Consider the following 27,550-nt stretch of genomic DNA (forward strand, 5'->3'; position numbering starts at 1 on the left):
GATAGTAGACTTACCAATGCTTCTGCTTGAGGAAATATCACTCTGTAGAACTATTAATTTGGAACTCAAAGTAATCCTCCTGCCTCAGTTCACTGACTGCTATGATTACAGGTGTGAGTCAAGCTTACTGTGAATTTGACAGATGACAGAAAGTGATGCTGAGAAAGTTAAGGAAATTGGAGACCACTGGCTGCTGTTTAGGGGTAGAGCCAGACTTCAGCCAAGCAGTCCTTCCTGCTGCCCCCCAATCTCTGCTGTTTCCTCTGTATTGTGATAACTGTCAGGAAGAACTCTGAATGAAGGAATGCCACCCTGCTGATATCCTACTGCCCAGTAGAGCTCTGTTAGTCTTGCTGGAGTGGGTATTGATGTGGCACTGTTGTCAAGCCTTCTTTATTAACCAGCCAAAGCATATTTGCTCCTTTTTACCACACTATACAGGCCACGACAGCAGAACAGGATTCTACTGCTGATGCGGCTATAGGATTCTTTCGGAGAGCAGAAGGAGAAAGGGACCACCGTATATTGTGGTACTACTGTAACCCTGCATTAACAGAGTAAATATCTGCCAAAATGCAGGCTGTATCTGACGAGGCTATATCTGACAAGTGCTACCAGAACTTTTGAAGATTTCTGGTTATTTTCCACATCTTGGTGCTTTAGACAGCAAAATCATTTTCAAAGTACTGAACGAAATTATAACAAAGTACACATATTGACATCAACAAAGGTTACATAGCTAAATCTTTAAACAATGCTTTCAAACACAATTCTTGCTTTTTTGTTCCTCAACTGACCTTGCCTGTCTCAAGTGACCAGACCCTTGGAATAATCTAGTATTTAATACTACATATTCAGCAAGAGAACTAAAATAGAAAAAAAAAAAACCAAAAACCAAGGGATTTTATGAGTAAGGTATGTAACATTAAACTATACTTACACTGATAATTTCAAGTAGAGGGAGCTATTGTATAGGAAGAGAGCAGAGGTACTCAGAAAACCCGGTGTGTAACCATAGGCAATCAAAGCAGCAACAGGGAAGAGTTGTCCACTTTGTCATCAGATACCATGAATCACAACGTGCTTTCATTTTGAAATATGAAACCATTACATTTTAAGTTTGACACACTAATAAATAACCTATACAATTATGTCCTTCATTTGGGAAGTCAGTTTTTGATAAAAGGCTTTTTTTATTGGGAGGGGAGGGGGGATTACCTCAAATGCACAGAAGGAAGTTGCTATTGCTTCCTATTAATGATCATATTATAATAATAATAAAGACTCTAACAGGAAAATATATAAAAAGTAAATGATTTTTCTAAGTTCATGTGATACTCGATATCATTTCATATAACACTGAATCAGAAACTTGAAAAGGTGAATGAGCATGTTCTAACTGTAACTGACAGATACAATTTTTAGAAAGATTATCATTATATAATAAGGAAGGTTCTTTGAGAAACCATTAAAATAGTTCTGCTATGAAAAGATAATGAATTTTATTTATTACAGAAAAGTCATGTGAGTACTATTTACATGGAACATTGTCTTCTTTAGAACACAAATGAGGGCCAGGTGCACTTGCTTACTAAAATGTATTCAGGCTCGGTGTCCTAGTTATTCAAAATATCTTACCCCTTTTTCCTAAAGGTCAGAACCCAAAGAAGCTCCTTTGTGTCTTATAGAAATATTAAGTGAATATGCACACGCACGCACGCACGCACATGCACTCAGCACACCACGGTGAAGATTCTCATCATGTCTAATTGCCACTGTGCTTCTAGGGATGATGTTCCTTACTGTGTGGTTTCCCACATCCTATCACGAGCATGTGACTTCTGCACGACCATAAAGGCAGCAGCTACTCTTGCCTACTGAGATGGCTGCGTTGTGAGGCTTTATCGCATAAAAAGTGCTCAAACATCATCCCGACCCAGCTGCTTCTCTACAAGTCCTGAAAACAGTTCATAACATCATAAAGGTGGTATATCAAACCGTGTAAAGATGGTAAAAAAGGTAAAAATATTTCTCAAGATTGCCACTGAAACTTAGGGCCCTCCAAGCATATTTTAACATTCTTATCATCACCTTTCACCAGTGTGTGTGTGTGTGTGTGTGTGTGTGTGTGCGCGCGCGCGTGCGTGCGCCACAGCATCAGAGGACAACCTGCCAGAGTTGGTTCTCTCCTTTTCGGGTCAACATGCTGAGCAGCATGTGCCTTTATCCACTGGTCATCTCTCATGTTTCCCCTTTTGATAAAGAAAACTGTGAGATGTTGCGTTAGAGCAAACAGCCAAGAGAGGGCACTAAAGGCCAACCACTGAGTGCAAGAAACACTTGATTAGGAAATCTCTCCTCTTTATTCAAAACTGTTGTGCCATTATAACTTCTATAGCATGTGGCCCCTATGTTTATTTTAATCCAACCATTTATGGAAAGGATGTTTCAGGAAAGAGTTAAAGCTTTTTAAAAGACAGGACTCCTGTAGCAAACTAAGAACAGCAGATGCTTGGGGTACACGACACAGAAGCCAGCAGAGGAGTGTACTTTCCACACTCACCACTCAGCTAAGCAGCACTGGTCAGCCAGCTCTGTCTCACAAGCCAATTAAGTCACCTGCCTGAAGAAAGGTCATTGAGGAAATTTTAAAACTCTTAAGGTGATGCTACGGTTTGATATTTATTATAAATACTTGATTTTACAATGCTTGGGAAATCCAACCCTGACTGGCAATAGCACATGTGCAAGCCCTTGTCCTAAGATACACTTCACAGGTCAACCTATTACCTTCCGTCTCTTCTCTCAACTCACCCCTCTGCTCTGCCACCCCCCTGTCCTGTTAGCCCACACTATTTCCTGCCTGGATAGATGCTACTACTGACACCATGCCTACAGCCTCTACTTTTGTCCTTATCTGAACATTTTCTATAGAAAGAATGGAACTTTAAAAAATAAAAATGTCTATAAAAGTCAGAGGTCAGGAAGGACCAGACTTATAGCAAGAATTCTAATTGGTCTTAATAATAATAAAAAAAAATGGAGTTAGATAACAGGGTAAATGCTAAAAGATCAGAGAAGTAAAGGAGCAAGACCCACTAATCTCTACCAAGTCCTCAGACCAAAGGGGGCAAGATCCTGTCTCCATGAATTCTCAGACTAAATGCCTTGAGATCCTGTCTGCTCCCACCTTATATTCCTCTCTCCACCCAGCTATATTCCTTTCTGTTTCCATCTTCCTAGTGATGGGATTAAAGTCCTGTGAATCCCAAGTACTGGTATTAAAGGTGTGAACCAATAGCCCTTGGCTCCATTTCTCTTTGAGACTGGATCAATCTAGTGTAGCCCAGAGTGGCCTTGAACTCACAGAGATCTACCTGCTTCTGTCTCCCCAATGCTGGGGTCAAAGGTCAGGCCACCACTGCCTGGCCTCTACGGCTAACTAGTGGCAGTGGCTCCCTCCACACTCGGATCCTCAGACAAGCTGTATTTGTTAGAGCACAAACAACACATCACCACCCCGACTGAACCAATGTCTTTTGCACTCATGAGCTCACAGTAGCTGTGGCCGCTGAACAAGACAAGACCAGTGACCTACCATTCAAGCACAGAGGAACGAGGGGCTCACAGGCTCCCACTCACACCAAAGAAACTACTGATGACTTCTAAAAAGAAAAGCCAGTTTTCTTTAAAGGTGAGAATGCCAGGCGATAGCCACACACTCATTAGTATGGGCAGCACAATTGAACTTGACACATCATTAAGAAGAAAGAAACTGAGGTAATAAGTACATAGGTAGAAAGGATTTGGGAGAAATTAAGGGTAAGGCTGTGGGATTAATATGATCAAAACACTGTATGAATTTTAAACATAATAAGATTATGTTTAAAAATAAAAACCTAAAATGTAAAGTAAAAATATTATCATAATCCTTCCTCTGCTTAATGTAATGATACCACTTTAGGACTAGCCATTAGGATTACGTCCAGAGAAAAGCCTGTATGTACCACACCTTGTCACAACTACTGAAACTTGCAACATAGTGTAAGCTTTCTTTCCTCTAGGAATGTTCTTCCTAATCAGGACCACCCACCCAGTCTTTGCCAGGGTTTCATCCAATGACACACCTTCCCAATTCCTCAGAAACTGAAATATTTAGTCAATTTTAGCACTTCTCTTAGCACATTTTCCATGCTATATTTATTTCCAAAACATATAAATTTATATTAGATATGTATTTTATATTATAGAGTTACTTAGGTGCAACAGTTAAATGTACCCAGAGTATTCTGTGTTGCCCTATTAAAAGATTTCTGTAATTTTACTATAATCATTATAACTGCCTTATTAAAAAACAAACAGGAAAAAGTGAGCCAAGAACTGCCACTCATCAGCTGTTTTGTGACTCAGGGTGCCCTATACGTAGCCGGTGTCTCGCTCCTATCACCATGCCTCCCCTGCCACGATAGGCAGTGAACCTTGACCTGTGAGCCAGTCTAAAACCCTGCCTTTCTTTCTTAAATTGCATCTTGCTAGGTATTTGGTCACAGTAATGAGAAAAGCAACTAATACACTCATTTTTTAAAAGTTAATCAAGCTGCTAAGAGAGTAGGAAAATACAGTAATATAGCATTAAATGAACAGAGAGTACAGCACAGTGTCATAATGTTCAAAAGAATACCGAAATATGGGGCCAGTGAGATGGCTCGGCAAGTAAAAGCACTTACTGACATCCCTAAAACTCCAAATTTGATGTCCAGAACCAATATGGTAAAGGGAAAGAACCAAAAGAAGAGAACTAACTTCTATAAGCTGTCATATGATCTCCACATACAGACCACGGCATGTGCAAATGCAAGCTCATGCATACATAAACACATACATGCATAATCAATCAATTAATCAATAAGCAAGCAAATTCAGTATTCAAGAGCAGAAACTGCTACTGCAGAGGACCTAAGTTCAGTTCCCATCACTAACATCCATTAGCTCACAACTCCATGTAACTCCAGCTCAAGGGTCTCCTCTGGCCTCTACAGGCACCTGCACTCATGTGCAAATACACATGCACATAATTCTTAAACTAAAAATAAGATCTAAAAGAAAAAGTAGAAGAAAGAGTACATCTGCTAGCTTGTAGCTTTTCTCCTGAGGGCCAACTATAAAGTCTGCTACATACAAGACACTGACTATCAAAACACAGTCCTTGCTGGGCTATAAACATACCCAAAGCAAGCTACTCCCCATCATATATAAATAACCACAACTGCCATACTTCCCCAGTTCTACCAGTCCAGAAGGTCTCACTGGTTTGAACTTGTTTAATCTGTACCCCTCTGCAAAGTAGGTATCGTAATTACCTGCATTTCCTAAATGAGAAAATGAAGGAAGATTTCATCAAGGCAAAAGTCGGTAAAAGGCAGAGTCAGAATTTAAAACAGGTAAATCCCAGTGTATGCATTTTAGCCACTGAACTTCTTCTTAGCCTAAAATAAACTTTTTCTAAGTGAACAAAGGTTGAAAGAACACAGACGCGGCAGGAGATATGTTATCACTTCTCTGTGTAGCTGAATCCTTTACATATATCATGCTTGGTTGTTAGTGGTTTATACTTCAAGACCCAGACGATGATACCAGATAGTACAGAAAGTATAACATGTCTCCAGACAGCTTAACTCAGCCACTTCTTTGCCAAATTTTAATTTACATTTAGTTTCTCAAGAATTCAATCATTTGGTGAGCTTAAGAACACATTTACAGCAATAGAAGTGAACATATGACAGTCATTATGTCCAAATGGAGGGGATTCCAAGTTTCTGAACTGCCTATAAAACACATTATATGAACTTTTGTGTCCATTCCAAGAGATCAAAGACCCAAATTCCAAAACTAAATGCAGAGCACAGCACATCACCTGGAGCAAGGAGGAGGCTCCCCCAAACACAGACATGAACAGGATGAGCAGAGGAGCATGCTTTTCCCAAAATCTAGATGAGAAGTACAACAAAGTAGCCCTGGAAAAACTACCAGAGAACATGAAGTGGGGATGTGGCATAGAGAGAACACACAGTCAGCTTGGTCTACAGAGCAGTTCTGGGACAGGTTCCAAAGTTACAGAGAAGCCCTGTAACAGAAAAACAAAAAACAAAACAAAACAAAACAAACAAAAAACCAACAACAAAAACCAGAGAACACACAGATCAGTAATAAAGCCAGGCAGTTTAATAACACGGCAAATACTTTGCGAAGAAGCCTTTGCTGATGATAACAGGGGTATAAGAGAGTATCTCTATGTTTTGCAGCACTATCCCCCAAAAGAAAATAAAAAACCAAGGTGTGACAATTTATTAATAATCACAATATGAAAGCTTCTGTGGGTCTTTTTTTATTTAATCTATTCTGTATCAATACTCAAAACACTGATAGGTCAGAGATTCAGAACCACACAGCAGGATGGTCAACAGCTAGTCTCCAAAACTGGACGTTTTTATTTCAGATAAAAGTTTATAAATAAGGCTCTCAGCCTTTGATAGCTTTTTAAGATGTTTATCTTATATATATGAGTGCTTTGCCTGAATATATGTCTGCACCACATGTGTGCCCAGTGACCATGGAAGCTAGAGGAGGGCATCAGACCCCTAGAACTGGAGTTACAGATGGTTCTAAGCAGTCAAAAGTAGGACCTGGACCTGGACCCTCTCTAACAGCAGCAACTACTGAGCAATCTTCCATCCCATCTGAGAGTATTTTAAATTGTATTTTATTTTTATTAATGTGTGTGTGTGTGTGTTTGTGTTTGTGTGTGTGCGCGCGCGCGTGCGTATGCATGACACACCATACATGTGGAGGTCAGGGAACAATTTGTAGGAGTTTATTTTCTCTTTCCACCATGTGGTTCCTAGTGATCAAAACTTAGATCTTCAGCTTGATGACAACTGCCTTTATCTGATGAGCTATCTTGAAGGCCCCTTTGATAACCTTGACACTTATTGACAATTGAGTATGTTAAGTTATGTAACTGGACTACTATTACTCACATGAAGGAGAACATGGGTACTTGTATACCACAGATTTGGGTTGCATGATACAGCAGCTTACTATGGCAAACTTATTCTTCACTTGGAGTAGACAGTCTTTTACAGAGGATGTAGGCATTACAAGACCAGACTCGCAGAACACTGCCAGATAACACTGAATTAGAAAGCCATTTACAAATGGGAAAAAAAAACAAAAAACAAAAAACAAAAACCTAGCAACCAAGGAAGCCAAAGCTGTGGCATAATTATTATGGAGTTAGCTTTGAAGCTTATTCTACACACACCTCCTTATTTAGGGATGAGAAAATACATTTGAAAGATAACTTTAAAGACTATATACATATACTAACTTCTGTACAATAAGTATGTAGTATTTCGCTAGGTGGTGGTGGCACACACCTTTAATCCCAACACTCGGAAGGTAGAGGAAGGTGAATCTCTGTGAGTTCGAGGCCAGCCTGTTCTACAAAGTGAATCCAGGACAGCCAGGGCTGTTATGTAGGGAAAAAAGAAAGAAAGAAAGGAAGGAAGGAAGGAAGGAAGGAAGGAAGGAAGGAAGGAAGGAAGGAAGGAAGGAAGGAAGGAAGGAAGAAAGAAAGAAAGGAAAAAAGAATATAGTATTTCATAAGGGGTCATTCTAAATAAAAAGCAACCAAACCAAACTAGAAAACAACCGAGACGTCAAACTGTAACTTCTTAAAATGTTATATAGCAATGTTATTAATTGAACTAAGGAATATTAAATTAGATGCTAACTCAATTAGTGGCTAAGTAAATTTTCAAATGATTATCCTAAGAAAATTGACAAAATAAAAGGCATAAGAAGAAACTACTAGGTTTAAAAGATAGAGAGCTGACTATTTCATTCTGGAGGTATCCAGATGGAAGGATCTAGCACAAGAGGAGGCAGAAATGAGGCACCCACTGAGCTGTGCAAGCCTCAGAGACAGGTACACTGGGATGTAGCAATTCTGGCACACAGCTAGTGTAAATTGTGAGAAAGAAGTCACTCAAAGAAGGAATTTAAGATTTTAAAATGGAGAAAAGATGAGTATGGAAAAAACAAAGATGACATCTAACCCTCTAGTAGTAGGGATGAGTGTGGATTTTAAGTCATAGTTTTGAGCCTCAGCTTGGCCCACACCTGGCTATGTACAAGTGTCTTTGTTTCTTCTCTGAGTCAGTTTCCCCAAATGTGAAATGAGCAACTGGATGGATCCATGAGGCATAATCTGTCTCCTCACAACTCTAAAATCCTGTCTCTAAATGACAGTATTGAGTATAATTTATACAAGTTTCAAAACTACTACTACCCCCCCACACACACACACAAATAGGGAGGCTGGGTATGGTATATACTTATAAGACTATCACTTAGGAAAGTTAAGACAAGGGGATTATGAGTCCAAGGTCAGCCTTGATTACATAAAGAATTCTAGACCAGTCTGAGATTCATATTATCAGCAAATTATTTTCGTGTGTGTGTGTTTAACTAAATCACTGCATTAACAGTGAAAAACTGTATACTGTGGTCACAAAATGTGTGTAACACATTTTCACTTAACTAGTGAAATCTCTAAAACTCATTGACAGTCTGCTGATTACCTAAGTTCCTGAGTATTCTATTACTCAAGAAAGGTCAGCAAACAAAATATATAAGACAGCATGTGTCCTCCTACATAAAACCAATCTTTTTAAAATTAGTATTATTTTTTGAAATTAAATTATAATTACATCATTTCTCCCTTTCTCCCTCCCTTCAGTTCCTCCCATAATAAACTTCCCCTTTCTCTCTCAAATTCAGAACGTTTTTTAAGTTGTTGATTCTCTGTCTTCTGTCTCTGTCTTTCTGCCCCTATCTCTTCATTCCTTAGTTACCTGTATTTCTTTAAGGTTGGGCCACAGGAGATTTCTAATTTCCATGCTAGGATGTCTTATAAGTATCATCCTTGTAAAGGTGATGTTTAGGCAGTCACAAAACCAATCTTTAAATGCCTTTCTCCCTACTTGCTATGTTAAGACAGTAATTAAATGTAGAAACCATAAATGGTGACAGATATGAGATTGACTATTGAGTGCTCAACCCTAACAGGGAAATCTACATCAATCCTAATCCAATCCCTACCTATAGGCTCAGGAAATACTGTGGAAGGCAGGGCAGAAGATAGGAAGAGTATGGAAAGAATGGTGCTGTGAAGTGCTGTCTTCTGGACATGGCATGGCACTGCACTCATGAGCTCACAGACACAGTAGTTACCTGCACAACAACAATTCCAGTAGCTCATGAGGCACTGGCTGAGGGGCTATTGGTAATAGATAACAAATGTGCAAGGAAGGAGCTAATTGTCTTCATTGGTGAGGCTACTTGCAGTTGCCCATGCTTCAGTGGATGACTCCAATTCCATATTGATGGACAGCACTAATTGGAATCAGGGGTTACTAAAGATAAAAAAGAAAACATTAATGCAGGAGGAGGACATATTGAGGGTGTCCGGGGAGGTAGAGTGGCATCAATGTTCAAGACACATGCTTGAAACTGTCAAAGAATAAACTCAACAGTCTCTTTTATTGGATAGATCATCAAGACAGATAAGCAGGGAGTGATGCCAAGCTTAATGACCTGAATTCAATACCCAGGATCCACCTGGAAAAAATAAAAATTGTCCTCTGATCTAAACATGCACATGTGTACACACACACACATACACATTCACACTTCACACTGTGGCATGCATGTATGTATAATCACACAGAGAAAAACACACAAATACATACCAAAAATGCAAAGCTAAATGAATAAAAATTAAAAATAATTTAATTTAATATAATCTATCCCCAAAATACCATAGTTTTAAAAATAACTAGACTAGTCTGGTTTAAGAGAGAAAGCTGTAATTAATTACACAAAAAAACCTTCTTCTGATCTGACCAATACGTTAAGCATTTACTTTTAGGAAACCAAACACATTACAGTGAATATAAGATAATGTGAAAATGGTTATAATGAGTAATGAGCAGACATGTTCTCTGATTCTAATCTCATGTTTAACTATTTTGTAATATAACAAAGTCTTACACAGTCAAACCAATTACCACAATACCATCATATTCAAAGTATGTGCCCACAAAACACATTCGATATACTCAAGACTGATGAACTGATCTGGTTTCTAGTTCCTTATATTTTATAGCTTCCTAAACATCGTCAAGTATTGAGAACAGATTTTTCTATTGCACTATACACAGAACAAGTATTTGTTTGTCCCTGAACAGCAAAAGAAGTATAGCACATGAGTCAATCAAAGATTAGAAGATAAGGAGTGGGAAGGGAAAACTTGCTAAAAACAAATATATATTCTACGTGAAAAACAAAACTGTTTAAGTTTACCCATAAGCATAGATCATGGCTGTAAAATCCAGCGCCTCAAGTATGCTGAGCCAGTTTAACCCCTGCACAGCATTTCCAGCCTAAACAGCTAATCAACATTATTCCCCTAGGAATTCCATGCAATCATTTCTTGAAGAGGATTACTTTCCCTTATCTCCTTCCCCTCTTCTCAGATATTATCCTTGGATACTAATATGCCCTTTAGTTGTTCCATCCTTTGAAACTTTATTTCATGCTATAATTATTCACCCATTTACCAATCAGTCAATCCTGGACCAAAACTTTTGCTTGCTATGTGGGGGGTGAGGGAGCAAATAAAAATAAAACAAGGCAATATCCGTTATCTAAAAGCCCCATCATTCAGCTGAAACGCCTGGGCTTCCATCAGGCAGAGAGCGCACTGAAGTACAACTAAAAACACACTATGAAATATAGATATACTTAACGTTACTGAACTGGGCATGTTTAAAATATAGAAAGTGAATTTATAGTAAGAAATACCCTAGTTATAAAACACAGGAGCTGAAAGTCATTATGACACACGGAAAGTCCAGACATGCAAAAGTTTCTAAATATCCCCAGCAAGGCTGAAGAACACTCAGGAGTTGAGAGCAGTGATGGCTTGGAGAGGCTGTTTCCAGCTCCTACATGGACATCTGTCTGTAACTCCGGTCCCACCCCAAAGATCCAACACTTTCTTCTGGACTTTGTGAGCAGCAAAAAAGAAAAATAAAAACTTCACAAATTAATTAACAGACTCATATACATACACAGTATAAAAAAAGTCTTTTTTTAAAAAATGGCTGAATAACCAAAAAAAAAAAAAAAAAGGCTGAATTAAACCTCTCAAACATTAGTTTTGGAATTTATTCTACATTTCTACGCAAATTTCAATATAAACACATATACTAGACTAGTTGAGTCATAGTGACCATGTTGTTTTCTCTGAGACTGGTGTGTCTCTTCTCAAATAGAGATAACAATAGAGAGGCCAAGAGCTATCAAATATGAACTGAGAAAATGCATACACAGCACCCAGGAAGTCCGCAGTAATCATTTATAAACACTGCTACCCTTACTATTGTGAACTGTAAAGTCACTGAAATACACGGACCTGAGATATCAATTTCTACAAACTTATTTCTTCACCTCCAACTGAGTACATGTCACCTAGGCCAGCTGTGCTCGCCTTTGCTGAACCACTAGTCACACCTGTGCCACATCACATGAGACCTGAGAGCTGGTCTGTGTTCTTCAAATAGGCAAACCTGAGCATTCAAAAGCACAAAGGTTACAAAACCACGTCCCAGTCCGTAGATGGCTCCTGTTTGCTGAGAAAATGGGGCCAAGAAGCCATCTATGAACTGGGGGTTGTCTGACAATCACAGGAGTATTACCTGGTAGTGTTCGTCCACCTCTGAAATACTCAGCAAAGATAACACAGGCTCCTCTCTCCAGCAGTTTACTATGGTAGAGTCAAAACTGACAGAAACTCGTTTGCAAAAGGGAAAGTTACCCCACTAGGAAGCAGCATCTGGCTGACGAGCATTTGCTGGATGTCAGTTATTCCTTTTGTTTCCATTAGACCAATAAAATTTCTTTTCAAACTCATATTCCTAAGCCATGAAATCCCCCCCCCCCAAAGTTTAGTATCAGGCCTGACTTAAGATCTTTGAGGCAACCTGCTAACTTCACCCCTCCCTCCATACCTCAGGTACGCTTTGATTAGTGCTATCTGGATCTTGAGCTATACGCACAGCCTCTTCGATCTCTTATTAAGAGGCTTGAGTCTGATGTCTTCGACCTGCTGCTCTGAGGCTTTGGAGGTTGGTCATCATGCTGAGCACAGTACACACACCCGGAGCAGAGCTCCCTCTACCCACCCACTCCACAGGCTTGAAAAACAGTGTTTAAGTCATGAGAGAACTCTCCTGTAGCCAGTCAACCCATTGCATGAACACATTTTCCAGATAGAGCAGCTTAAATGACTTAAAGGCTACAGAACTTTCCCATAGAGGCAAAGGAAGCAAATTCTGAGGAAGAAATCTTTAGCCCAGTTAGCACTAGAGCTTATAGTACTTTGATATTCATCAAAATTAGTGTGGATAGGCATCAGAAATGGGCAAAAATAGGCTTCATTAGTTTCCCCAGGTCCTTTAAGCAATAGGTGGCCTTCAAAGGCAGTTGTGTGCTTTGGTCAATAGCAAGCTACATGACATGCATGTAGAAATGCCAGATGCCAACAGTTTCCTTAAAGCTTGCCTAAGCATCACAGAGAAACTATGCAACTTGTCGTATACCAATAACCTCTGCATTTTATACTCTATAAAAAGGAGAGTTTTGTACCTGAGTTATTTATATTACTATATGCTAAAATTATGTCAATACTCATCAAATCTGTAAGCTAGGTCCTGTACACTTATCACCTAGAATGTACATAAAGATATTAGGTTCTAAGAACTACTATCAACTGACAGCAGTATTTACTCAAATTGTCAAATCACTTGTCAAAAAGCAAAGTCCTAATATGCCAACCCATTTTAGAGCTAAATTCTTAATGAAGAAGATTCAGATTGGTGGCAGACTTAGGAACAGACTGATGGGCACTAATATCAGAGTGAATATTAATACTCTACTCTCTTAGTTACAAAGACAATAAATTACTGCCATAATTAAAGTTCAAACTAAAGTGATAGTTATATATTGCTATCACTTAGTCTTTCCACATCATGGAAGACCATTAACTTCATGAATTACACACCTGCTTATATTTTCCAGGAGAAACATCTGAATAAAAAAATGACTCTACATAATACATCAATTATAATTCTTCTAAATACATATGTCTCAAAATAGTGATCCAGCAATTTGGTAAAAATGTATCAAAATTGAAAACGTATATGTTCCTTTGATTAGCATGCTCTCTTCTGGAAATTTGTCATTAGCTCCACTGCCACTGCTTTACAAAAGAACATTAGCAACAATCCACTACAGTCTCATTTAGTTATTTGATCTACACCGCTTGGGTACAGGAGTCTAGTTAAATAAATTATTGTCTATCTACAATAATGCATTGTGTAGTCATTAGAAAGAATGAGGTAGCTCTATAAATACTAAAGTGAAAGAAGATGTAATTGGTTACAAAAAGCAAAGTACTTAAGGTATATATGATATATCATATATATGTCAAAAATGTAAAATTTATATAACAAGAAAACTATTATTTATATAATCCTGTGTTTATAAAGCACATCTTAGAGGAAAGACATGAAGTACAATAGTTCTTCCTGGAAGAGCCTTAAGTGACTGTCAAAAAAGGCTTGCATGTACTTTTGAATTTTTATGGCATAAGCATATTACTAACTTTAAAAACACTGCAATGTGTTAAAAAAATCCAAAGATAATTTTGTTACAAATGAAGCTTTTACAACCCTTCCTTTGACTTTTAAATGTCTTTTATAAATAGAATATGTGGGTTAGGGATATACCACAGTGGAAAGGCACCTGCCTGGCACACTTCAGGCTCTGGGTCTGCTATGCAGGACTATGAACTAAACAGAACAATGGATCCTCTGAGCTGAAACTGTGCACAAATTTCTCACAGCTCCAAAGGCAAACCATTCCAGGGTCAGCAGCTACGCCTGCTCATACTGTTCTGTTTTCACAAGTCATTTCATGAAAACGGTTTCCACAGAACTATTTCCACTTGATATTTAAGGTCATCACCTGCCTATGACCTTTTACAGGAGTGCAGCATGGCCAAGATCACTCACACAGGACCCAGCTGTTTAACAGCATTGTCTGCCTATGGTTTTTCTAACAGGCTTACAGCAGGACCAACAGTCCTCATATGTAACACAGTTCCCCCTCAGACAAACACAAAGTCTTTCAAAAATATCTGCTATGGCAAAGATTGAGTCATTCAAGAAGGGAGAAAAATGAAGAATAGGATGTAGATGTGTTGGGGGGGAGAGAATTATTGGTTAATAAATTTCGCCATCTAAATCACTGAAATTTAAAAGTACTGAGGATGGCAACGCCGTGGCTAATGTCAAACATTTTCAGTGAATTATAATCATGAGGGGTTATTCAAAGTTCAGCATAAATCAAAACACCAGAAAATATTCACTTGCTCCGTTTAATTTATAGGGTCAACTGAAGGTAAAATCCATATAGTTCAATCTTTGCAAGCTTTTGGGTAGAAATCAGAAGTTATAGATTTTCAGGCTCCCAAACTGCTGTATTAAGAAACGCTAACCCATAAGAACAGGATTTCAAACTAGCAGTCACTTTCCTCTGAAGCAATAAGCACTAGCTTTACAAGGTGCATATGGACACATTGTACTAATTCTTGAGATTTACTAAATTTTCATATATCACTGAAAGGAGAATGCTAACTGGTAGCTTACTTTTTTAAAAAAAATCTATTTAGAAAAACAAAAAGACACACTGTAATCAATTTACTATAGGGATGCCCTATTTAAAAAAGTATACAAAACCCTCAAAAAGAAATAACATCATATCATGATTAACAATAGTGGGATGTCAGCCCAACTGCTTGAAGTCAAATTTCGTTTCTACCATATGCCCGTTGTACAAGCTTGGACTTAACACCTAACAAATCCATTCTCAGTTTACTTGTTAAATGGGGATCACATGGTTCTGGTGAGAAATATATAAGCTAATATATGTAAGATAGGTAAAATGGGGCCTAGCACATAATTAACAATAATGGCCACCTACTACTCTTATATTTGTATTAGTGGTGATATTAAAGAGTATTAATAATAGTCCATGGAAATATTATTGAAAGGAATGGTGACACTATACATAAAAAGGGAGAAAGCAAAAGCTATGTCAACTAACGTACAATATGGGACCCTTACCTATAGATTAGTAAAGATGCCATGAAAACTTAAAGCCAGAGCCAGAACAGCTCAGTAGGCAAAAGTGCTTGCTATACAAGCAATTCCCTAATTTCCATCTCAGGCTCCACAGTAAGGAGAGAAGTACTCTAGAAAGCTGTCCTCTGACCTCCATACATGCACTCTGGCACTCATGCACCTGCACACCTAAGTGCTAGAATTAAAGACATGTACCACCACTGCTCAGCAGAATTAAAATTTTTTAAACTTATGGGCAAATTTTCCAGGTTCCCTGCAATGCTCCATCTCCACCACCCAGCCTTGCAAGCTATGGAGTCACATACACTAAAACAAGACAGGATTTTAGCCAACTTCTGGGGGGTGGGGGGGAGGGGACAGACCATCACTGCTAAAATCACAGCCAAATAAAACTTTAGTCTAAAATCCAACCTATATTTACTGTTTCTCATTTCCCTTGTCTGAATCTAGTATAAAATTGATGGACATAAATTCCCACATTTGCTCTTTGGCCATATGACTGCCCTCTAGAATTTTCTATCAGATGCAGCTCCTTCATTTTAGAGCAGGCACTTTGTTATGTTATGCAACTACATCAATTCTAGGAACCACTGACCTGCTGAGACAGCCACCCACGCCACCATTCCATGGATCAATTAAACTTCTGACCACTAATCCACAGGTAACTCATATACTGCTCTCTGAAAGGTGGTGGTATGATAGGATACAATTTCATGGCTAAATTTAAACTCCATTAAAAACGTATCCACTTCTTAATTCTCCTAAACTATAAAGCTAAAATGTATGTCATTTAAACACATGGTAATGTGGCACTAGTACAAAGGAAAGTATCAACGACTGTTGGGCTTATTTTCTAAGAGGAAAATAAAATAAATGCTCATAAATAAAATAAAATAAAATGCTCATTTTCATGGTAACAGAAGGCTTTCTTTCCCTACACACAAATTACTTAATCCACACGATCCTTCGCATGTGACATTAGTATCCCTGTCCTGTGAGAAGTTACATCATAGAGACAGAAATATACCATTTTCAGTTCTTGGGGCACAGGAAAATTCATTAATTATAAAAAAAACAGTTAAATGAAATGAACACTCAAAAGTAAAAGCACACTCTCTTCAACACTGACCACGTAGAAACTATGCCATGTCCTAAGACTAGAAAGGCTGTGGCTAAAATAGTTCTGCAGTACTTAGTGTGGATACACTAAACTTAGAGGGCAGGAATCTGCCTCAATGCTATTCTGGCACCTAATAAATTTATACAAAACAGTATCAAATAAGGAAGTCACTGGACAAGCCCGTTCATAGCATCTGTTACACCTCTACTTAGTTTTGCAAAAACTATTTTTCAACTTTAGAAACTATAACCTGATTACAAGGATCATACAACTAAATAAATTAATGAACTCGCCACAAATTAAATTTTAAATTGCATTTCTCTATCTTCTGAACGCTTTAGTGGGAAACAGTTTCTCATACCCCTCATAAATGATACAAATGTACTGTACACAACTGTGAGAACATGTAACATTTGACTAACGAAAAATACTCAACATAAAAGTGGGAGCTCTTCCTTCCAAAGTCAGGGAGAAAAGGAGCTGATTTCCTTTATCTGAATTAAAATACCATCTAGGAAATTAAGAAGTTGTCTATCAGTTCTCTAAGAAACACAAAGACAAAAGAATTATCTAGCACTTGATTTTTTGCAGTAAAATTACATCATACAACCTGAAAAGAAATCAATGTCTATTTACAGACTGTGAGGAAGAGAATGCAACCTACATTTTATAAATGAGAATATTCAAAAAAAGAAAACAACAAAATAAAGAATGCCTATCTCTGCGAACATACTGAGAAAACAAAATCCACATCAGAACAACTGTTTTGAAAACTACAAAGCTCAGAATTGTTAGAGCTTTCTTGCCAACTAGGAACTTAACTGAAAGAGCCTGACAAGTTTTTCTTTCTTTCACAATTCTATTAAGCTCAGAGAGAATTTTCTGCTTTAAGATATGCAACACTTAAAAACATGAAATCTGGCCTAAGAGTATAGCTCACGGCTGAAACTGACTGTTGGTTAGTACATATGAAACTCTGAGATAGAAACCCCCCAGCAGTGCAAAACAGACAAATCAATAAATATTTAAAGCCACAGTGTGGTTTAACACATCAACAAATAATATATTTATTAATTAACAATGAAAATACAAAGATCTCATAAGATGATGGAAACGTAGCTGAACACCAAGACTGCATTTAAAAACTGTTTGTAAATTAAGCCTCATCATCAAAATGAGTAATAAATCTCACTGACATTTGCTCATTTAATTCCAGTGAATTCTGTTTGATCGAAATTTTATTGACTCCTTTATTAGCAACATATTAGGGGCTGGGTGGCACTGCTACAGTGGATAGAGAACCAAGAGTTCTTACCAGAATCTTACAATTTGATACTTCCTGATGACACTATTTCCCAAAATGCTCATTATAAGTCAACAATTTATAATTCAATAATAATCTAAGAGGAAATTCTAAGAGCAGAGGCCTATTTGGCACAGAAATATGCCAGCAAAACTGAAATAGCATACTTCAGGAATTTTAAAATCAGTAATTTAAATCTTACATAATGCTAAACTTTTTTCTTATAATCTATTCTCTATCACCTTATTATATTAAAAAATGATTTCAGGAACTGGAGAGATGCCTCAACAGTCTAGCACTTGTTGCTCTTGCAAAGGACCCAAGTTTACTTCCCAGCATACACATGGCACCTATCTGTAACTCCAGTTCCATGGGATCCAATGCTCTCTCTCTGATCTCTGCGGGTACCTAAAACACACATGGTGCACATAGATCATGTAAGCAGAACATGCATAACCATAAAATATATAGGCTTAAATAAAAAAAGATTCAGGGAAGGACCCTAGCTCCATGTGTAAAGGCAATAGCTGCTCAGTCTGATTGCCTGAGTTTTACCTACAAGGCTGATGTAGTGCATAAAAGGAACGGCCTGACTCCCACAAGCTGCCCTCTAACTTCCACATGCGTGCTATAGCATGTGCATGCACTCATACCCACACCACTGAATGAATGAATGAGTGAATGAGTGAGTGAATGAGCAAATGCAATTTTAAAACCTAGTTTTATATAATTTTGTATTTTTTTATTTTTGCTTTGACAGGGGATATCTTGCTTTATTAACATTGTGTTTAGGTCACATTAGTTTTGAAGTCTGCATCTTAGTAGTAAAGGGTTTGTTGTCAACAGCTTTAATTCTTCTCAATAATTAGAAGTCCAACAGCAGGCCAGTGGAGGTAAGCTGCTGCGAAATGCAGATATCCTACTAGGCACTCCAGTGCTCCCACTAAACCCTGATCAGTAACCTTACTCTAGCTAGAACTGGAGTCATAATAAATATTTAACTATAAAGGTGTTATGCATCCATCAGCAAGTAATTTCACCAAGAATATTTCCATTTAAGTTTATCGAGATTGACAAATAAGCAAAAACACAAAAGCCTTCACGTGGCAGGAAGGACAGAACGGTGAGAGTCGGGAATGCTGCTAATGTGAACAGAGTTTCTTCCTGTTTGCTTCTGCTCTGAGAGACAAGGTCTCTTACATAACCCAGATTGGCACTGAAGTCCAAACTTACGGTCTTGAATTTATGTTCCTCCCACCTCAGCTTCCTAGGACTTCTTTTTGGAACTGATTATGGAAGTTCATTACTTATTGTGGTACTGATTGCATAACTTATAACACTAAAAGACAACCTAGGTGAGTGTTCTAAATGGGTGTATTTCATGGTACATGAAATATATTTCAATAAACCTGGGGTGGGCCCAATTTTAAAAGTTTTGAAAGAAAAACAAAACTACAAACCTAAATCAAAACCCCTCTCAGGGGTTCCCATACCTGATAATCCAAAATGCTGAAGCCCAAGCCTTTCCGGTCTTTGACCAGCTCCACAATCTTGACTTCAGGAGACCAAAGGGCTAATTCCCCATCATCGTCGTCTTCCGTGCAGACATCTAGACTGCGATCAACCTGAAACAACAAAGAAGGTAAGAGCTGGAGCTGTCGCCCTTTCTCTTTGGAAAATAACTCAGTTTCTTTTCAAACTGGGAAGTCTCTTTGGCATGCTTGGTTAGCTTTTGATCTTTGTAAAGAGGGCATGCACTGGGTACTCACAATCAAGGATCAAAGCTTCATCAAACATTCAGGCATTCACAACTGCAGATCGTTCGCACGTTTTCAAATGGTTTCACTGCAAGTGTTAACACTGACCTCTTATACTTCAATGAGTTCTGTCATCCCATTAGAAGCATAAAAGGAAAAACAGGTAATTTAAGTATAAATGTAAACTTCATGCAAAGCAGAAGCACACAGATGTTTGAAAAGCAGTACTGTAGTCATGATTTCAGTCAGAGACAGAAAGGCCAGCCAGGGCACAGAGGAGCCATGCTGGTGGCTCCCAGATCTCATGAAAGTTTCACTAGAAAAGTACAAGGAGGAGGAAGAAGAGAGGAGGCGGTGGCTGGTGGAGTAGAGGTATGGCAGCGCCAGCAGCCACCACCACCAACTCCTTGAGCACTGTGAAATTCTCCAGGTAGAAACAGGAATGATCTGGTGTTGGAGGAAGTGAGTTAGCACAAGCGCACAGCATGCGGGCTCTTGGTTAATTCCCACACTGAGATCCCTCTCTTCTAGACTCCTGTCCATTCAGAATCCAGTGAGGTTCAATGAGACAGATCTACTAGGGGACCTGGTTGCTACAGAAGCCTTGAGTTTTATTTATAGCACTGTATTGATTTGGACTAATTAATTTTGTGAAAAATAGTCCTTCCACAGACAATTGACAATTTAGTTTTTGTGAAGCAGAGCCTCACTCTGTATTTCAGGATAGCTTGTGCTGTGGAACAATGATGCTGTACCCTCTAAAGATTTGTCAGCTGTATTGCTTTAATAAAACGCGGATTGACCAGTAGTCAGGAAGGAAGTATAGGCAGGGCAAAGACAACAGAAGAATTCTGGGTGATGACTGCACACTGCATCTTTCCTTTTTCCAGAATTCTCCTGTTTTCATCGCCCCACCTCTACTTCCTGTCTGGCTACTGCCAATCAGCATTTTCTTAAACCAGTATAACATACAAAACTTTACAGGAACTCACTATGTAGCCCAGGCGGCCACCAATTCACGGAACTCCTATCTCAGTCTCCTGTGTACTGGGACTACAGGAATGAACCAAACATATGACTAAGTAACAAGTTTTTAAAGTAAAATTCTTAAAAATCTTAGAGAACATCAGTAAATAAAATATGTATCATTTCTACAAACAGAACTAAGTCACTGGTATAAGAAAATCCACTTAATGGGATCAATGAGAGGGCTCTATAACAGGTAAGAGTAACAAAGTCACTCTCAGAATTAGAACTGGTCAGATCTCAAATTGTCGAGTTGTTACAGGATGTGGAACACCTATTCCAAGTTGGGCAGAACTTAACACAGGAACAATTTCTTGGTTCTTGAATGACCAAATCTGAAGTGAGAGAATATTCTCCATGGCTATTTTCCATGTGTTTTAGTTTGTTAAGAATTATTTATTTTATTATTTTAAAAATGACTATGGCACATGTGGATGCATGTGCTATGGCATACATGTGGAGGTTAAAGGACAACTCAGTAGACTCAGTTCTCTCCTTCTATCTTTCATGGGTTATAGGATTGAAACCTGAGGAGCCATTTCACTCACCTAGGAAGAGATATTTTAAAAAGAAAATACTTCCATCTTCCAACAGTCTAATATTATGATAGGTATAATATTGGTGCCTACTCACCAATCAGTGTGATTTAGAACTGTTGCTATTCCACCTAACCAGACACTTTAACAACACAGGATAGTACTGGAAAGATGTGTTAGCAGTAAAGAACACTTGCTGCTCTTCCAGAGGATCCAAGTTCTGTTGCCAACACCTATACAGTGCAGCTCACATTTGCCTGTAACTCTAGCACCAGTGGATTAACATCCCCTTTTGACCTCAAAAGGCATACACTTGGCATATGCTCACAAAGACACACATAAAATAATATTTTTTACAAAAAGAATATGATAGTTTCAGGAGAAATGAAAAACAGAGAACAATGAAACAGAAGTCAAAATTTCAAGAGATCATATTTATCAAAGCCCAAGTTTATCACAATGTTATGGCACACTAGGTGCACGTTCCACACCAACCTGGACTATGTCACTCTGATATATCAATTTTGCATAACTCCAGTCTACAGAACAGAAAGCAATCAGCTAACAGCCAGCAATGTTGGCATTTGGCATGTTCAGGCTGTTGTTCACCCCTGTGCAGTATGATGGATGGGAGCACAGAGTCAGCAAGCTGGGTTGATGATTTACCTGACAGAATTAAACTAAAGGTATTTTTATCTAGCTTCATAAGTAAGATACCACACACACTTCACTTTACTAAGAGCAGTAGAAGTCACAAAGTATCTAAAGAGTCCCATCCTTGAAAATTATGGTCTTTTATTTTGAGATAGGACTTTATTATGTAAAGTTCCTGGATGGCCTGGAACTTGATATGTATACTGGGTTGGTCTTGAACTCATAGAGGTCTGCCTGCCTCTGTCTCCCAAGTGTTGAGATTAAAGGGATATGCCACATCAATTTTTTTCTTCTTTTACATTAAAACATGAATCAGCCAGGCATAGAGGTGCACATCTATAATATCAACATTGGAGAGAAAAAGGCAGGATTATGAGTTCAAAACCAGACTTGGAATAAAAGCCAGTCCTTGTCAGTGAACCTTGTCAGAAGGGGTGGGGGAAGGCTGTCAATCAAGAATTGTTCATATGTATAGTACAGAATAAAGGCAACAAGAGATTAGAGAAAATTTTAAGAAATGACCTGTGCTCCAAAAGAATTGGCCAACTTCTTGAAAAAGCAAGATACATCCATGCTAAAGGATCTCTAGCACAGCAGTTCTAGATTTTTCTGGTAATTTAGACAATCAGAAACAAAGACATTGGATGGAAAGCATCAGGAATATTACAACTGACATTCATGGAGCGCTCACTTGATGTGGGAAGTCTTTCTGTATATGTGTTGCTTTTATTGGCTAATAAATAAAGCTGTTTTGGCCAATGGTTTAGCAGAGTAAAGCCAGGTGGGAAATCAGAACAGATTTACATAGAGAGACAGAGAGAGAGAGAGAGAGAGAGATAGGTAGAGTCAGGAAGACGCCAGAACAGAACCTTACCCAGTAAGCCACAGCCTCATGGTGATACACAGATTAATAGAAATGGGATAATTTAAGATGTAAGAGTTAGTCAATAAGAAGGCTGAGCTAATAGGCCAAACAGTGCTGCAATTAATATAGTTTCTGTATGATTATTCGTGTCTGGACACCTGGGAACGAAAGAGCAGTCTGTTACACCACTCACAGTCAAAATGCTAAGAGCTTGGCATTATTATTTTATTTCCTTCTCACATAAGCTCTTGAGTGTTCTAAGTTCTGTGAACAGTACCATTTATCTTAGTTTCTTCTCTACCACTTTGATGAGACATCATGACCAACGCAATTTATAGAAGAGTTTATTTGGAGCTTACAATTTCAGAAGGTGAAGCCATGACTATCATAGTGGGGGAACAGTAGACATGGAACTGGGGCTTAGAGTTTACATCTTGATCCACAAGCATAAGGCAGAGGGAGAGAGAGAGAGCTAACTGACATTAGCCTTGGCTTTTGAAACTTCTAACCCTATCCCCAGGGACATATCTCCTCCAACAAGTCCACACCTCCTAATCCTTCCCAAACAGTTCCACCAACTGTTGACCAAGCATTCAAACAAATCAGTCTATTAGGGATATTCTCATTCAAGCCACCTTTCATTCCAATAGGAACAGAAGTCAAGGTTATCTACTCAAAGATGTACAAAGTATATAGGAAGTCCACACAACTTCAAAGACGAACTCAGTTGAATTTAGTTAAAGGAAAGGCCCCAAATTAAACTGCTGTGTCTGGAAAGGAGGGAAAGTGGCATAAAGATGAGGCTTCAAAGGACATGTGGTGACAGCACATACCTTCATAGTTCCTTCCCAGATTACAGCACTCCTAAAATAAGATATCTAACAGCAGAGGAAGTGCCAATCCATATTCTGATTCTTTTGCATTTATGTTAGCTTCTAAACTCACATTGAAACTTACAGAATTCTTCATATTTTTAGGGTTCTCAGACTAAGGGGAAGACTAAGATAGTCAATATTCACCAACACCACAACTTTGTTAGGATGAAATAAGTTGAAACAAAAGTCAAGCAGAAGCCATGAATTGAGACAATTAGTTTTAAAAGTAGTTGCTTTTAAATCAAACTGATATACATTAGTATCTTAACATTTTCAGGGAGTTCTAGAAATCCAAATGTAAATTCAGAATTTGAAATATTTCACACTTTTGCTTAGTCAAATAAAAGAGCAGAGCAGAGCAGGAGCCCCTCTTTATATTGTAACCCCCTCTGTGGAGTGCCCCCTGAAAAAAGAACACACATAATGAACACACATAGCCCTTTATACCTCTGCCTCAGGAAGAGATGGTTCCATGGTTCTTGGTTCATCAACTGAGGCCTCATCATCAAACAGCCGGCGACAGCAAACCAACGTAAATGGTGGAGGCACTTCTTTAAGAAATGAGACTGCTTCTCGGCGAGACTTCCCATAGAGCTGCACACCATTGACCTAGGATGACAAGGGCTGTCAGCTGTGAACAGGTGTAAAATTAGAAAGCACCAAAAAGACATTTCATTGTTCCTGTAAACAAAGGGCCAAAATTAATCATATTATTTTATCAACAGCTTAAAACATTAAGGATAAATCTTGATTTTAAAAAAATTATGGCTGAATCTCAACAGAAATGGGGAGAATAAAGTATAAAATGCATGCTAGGCAGCACTATTCTTGTGTAAAAGAACTAATGCTTCCCATCTCTGAGGTTTCTCCTTTACATAATCTAGTACTGTATTCTTCTGGCTTCCCTTCACTCTTCCTTAAATGCTCTGACTGTCCCTTCCAGGCTCTTCCTATCCATTTCCTTCTGTGTTGTCATTCTATGTCTGTTCACCATCAACGTGTGACCATATCAAGGATACCCAGCAGCTGAAGTTTACTGTCAGTCAGAGCACTCTTCCTCAGCCCACATCAAGAGCATCACCTTAGTAAATGCTTCTATGGGAAGAGACAGGTGTCCCCAACACCACTTCCATTCCCCTATGCTGAGCTAGTGCAACATCACAGAAGTGTTCAGTGCCCAAGTTAGTTCACATGAGTGCTCCCTACCTCTCAAAAGGAGAAGTCTACCTTGTTAATGATCAATCCCTATCACCAACACCATATATATATTGATACATAATAATATTTTGGACCAAAGAAGATTTAGAAATCTAGATTTGAGTGTATTGCTATTCTAACATGTGGTTTTAGCACAAAGTTCTCTCAGTTCTATCTACAAGTCACTGAGAGTATCCTGTCTATTATTCCTAAAAGCTGAAGAAGAAAAAGGAACACACTCCAGCCAACAATAGTCTCTTTGGATCTCTTCTGCCTTCCTAAGAGGAATTGGCAGCAATTTAGTACTAGTGGTATTTCTACTGTGACATCAGTCTCTCAAAGGTGAACACTAATGCTCAGATAACGGGCAGGACTGGCTATACACGGGGTACCTTTCCATAGATCTCACTGTGCCAGGGATAACAGAGGATGCTGGGTTGCTGGAAGCACCCTATCAACCCTTTCAGCAGTGGGTAGTGGCTGGAGTAAGTGGTCCTTAGGAACCGCTCTCTAGTCTGTGACATATCCAGCACTTACAGCCATTAATCCGGACACATCATCCTGTCTCTTACTTATTCAGACACATTCTAAAAACAGTAACAACAAAAACCCCACAGAGACTCCCAACCTCTCTGCCCCTTTCCACCTCTCTCAGGTCATCATGAGTATGAAGGAGTGTAGGGAACAGTCATCCCAGGAGTGAGCAGTCTTCCATGGAAGAATTCAAGCCAACCTCTATGCAAAAAGGGCAGGGAGCTATTGCTGCTCACATCATATCCACAGTGCCAGCCCATGAAATAAGCACAGAAAGTTCTAGAGTTAGCCGGACAGTAGCCTCTATCAAATACAAAAAGAGATAAAATGGAAACAGTAACTCTACCTAGATACAATTATTAGTTTGTGCTTCAACAAATTAGAAAGTCGCTTTTTAGATTTCTATCTTAGAGTACCTTTAAATATTTATTTAGTTCATTATTTATTCATTTGAATTGTCTCCACTTATTATAGCAGTGCTCATAGTCCTTTTCACTACCTACTGCTAAAAAGACTGGTCCTATTCCCATTACCAACTCCTAGCTAAGGGATTTATGGCTGCTGTAAATAGCTGTTCTGGGCTGAGACTTGGCATGGTCCTCTAATCCAAAGCATATTTGTGTTTCTGGTTTTAAGCACTAACAAGTACATTAAACACATTGTGGGTGGGAGAAAGAAAAACGAAGAGGAGGGAGAGAGGGCAAGAGCAGGAGAGGGGATGGGAGAAACCAACCAAAAGTTTATGTGGTCAACTTCAAAGATCTGTATGTCTACAGTCACTTACTCAGAAGCCGATTTTATTTCAGAATTCACAATATCTCCAACAGTCCTTCAATCTGAGATCCTTTTCAAGTACCATCAAGTCATAATGATGTCAATTTGTTGATTAGAAAATGTGCAAGTGAGCAGAGGCTTGCCGAGCACTGACTTCACACATGAGCTTGTTAACGCATCTTCCTCACAAGTGGAGGAAGATGAAGAAATCAAGTTTTCAATATGTTAAATGAATGCTCAGGGACACATGCAGACCTGTGACAAATCCAGACCCCAAGGACACAAGGCATGTCTCTGCTATTGTTTGTTTGTTTGTTTGTTTTAACCAGAAATCTTCACTTTATATGCCAAACTATTGAGGCCATGAATAACACTCAGAGCAGGACACTTGCCTCCCATGTACAAGAGCATGTTAAAACAAATGAACGAGAAGAAAATAGACCAGGTTTACAAAATCATGTACCTTTGTGTAAGGAAAAAGTCATTATACTCCCCACCCCCAAAATCTTTACACTCCTTTTATAGCACTCTGTTTTTCAATGCATACGCCCAGGATAGTCTAACTTCAGCTGGAGAACAGAGGTATCTGTTGACGGGGTGAGGGTGGAGCTACACTATGCCTCATCTATTCTAACACATTCAACACTGCTCTAACATTAAGTGCTTTATACTCTAGGTCACTGACTTCCACATGAAAAAGTATTCATTGGTAAACTTAGCTGGATACACCTTTCCACCTAGAACTAACCTAAATTAACTAATCCGATTTTATTCCATCTGCATGTCTCAAATATCTCTTGTTTCTCAATAACTAGTAATTATATATCACAGCAATGTTCTCCACTCCACAGACTGTCTCAAAGCTATGACCATGCCTTGTCAATCAGAATAGACATGATCTTAGGACCAGAAACAAAGCCTCAGTTATGCAGTAAAATTTATAACATAAATCTTCCAAATGCAACGCAAGGCCACTACTTTTAGTGATCTAAAAATAACTACTTTCCTCCGTAAAGAATGATGAATGTTTGAGGAGATGAATATGTTCAACCTGACTTAAATAACACAGAACATCCTCTCTTATCAAAACAACACAGCCATTAATAGGTATTATTCTATTCAAATATGAAACACAGAAATGTCTAAAAGAAAACATAGGAGCATTCAAGATATTGGGTTAGGGAAGAACTTTTGAATAGAACACCAATAACATGTCAACAAAAGGGATGGCATCAAAGCCAAACAAAGGCTTGTGGAAAGCAAAGAAAATAAACAGGAGTGCAAACAGAGCTTAGAGAATGGGAGAACATCGTTACCAGCTACACTTCAGATAAGGGGCTAATAATACAGACTTTACAAAGAATTGTAGAAATTAAAAGCAAGGAAATCGCTAATCAGTACAAATGAATAGATACTTTTTTTTTTAAAAAAAAAAGAAACATTATGGCCAATAACTGTTTTTAAAAGCATTCACTATCCCTAGTCATCAGGGAAATGGAAACTACAGAATGACTATCTTCAACATTTCTAACAACTGTTGAAGAGGATGTGGGTTATTCACTTTGGTAGGGGAAAAAGTT

At 38.5% G+C, this 27,550-nt stretch overlaps 1 protein-coding gene across 7 annotated transcripts in view; it reads right to left on the minus strand.

Moving 5' to 3' along the window:
• The window catches only part of Patj (PATJ crumbs cell polarity complex component), a 317,812-nt gene that overhangs the window by 220,058 nt on the left and 70,204 nt on the right, over positions 1–27,550 (minus strand). For all 7 annotated transcript variants that reach the window (XM_085686293.2, XM_085686290.2, XM_085686292.2 and 4 more), the window contains exons 16-17: positions 23,913–24,074; positions 19,246–19,377 (exon numbers count right to left, since the gene is read on the minus strand). In XM_085686293.2, coding sequence (XP_085542419.2) covers positions 19,246–19,377; positions 23,913–24,074 — 294 coding nt within the window. The remainder of the gene's footprint in view (positions 1–19,245; positions 19,378–23,912; positions 24,075–27,550) is intronic.

The sequence above is a fragment of the Myodes glareolus genome, chromosome 3 (genome assembly GCF_982192425.1).
Source record: "Myodes glareolus chromosome 3, mMyoGla1.1, whole genome shotgun sequence".
In the NCBI taxonomy this organism is placed as follows: domain Eukaryota; kingdom Metazoa; phylum Chordata; class Mammalia; order Rodentia; family Cricetidae; genus Myodes; species Myodes glareolus.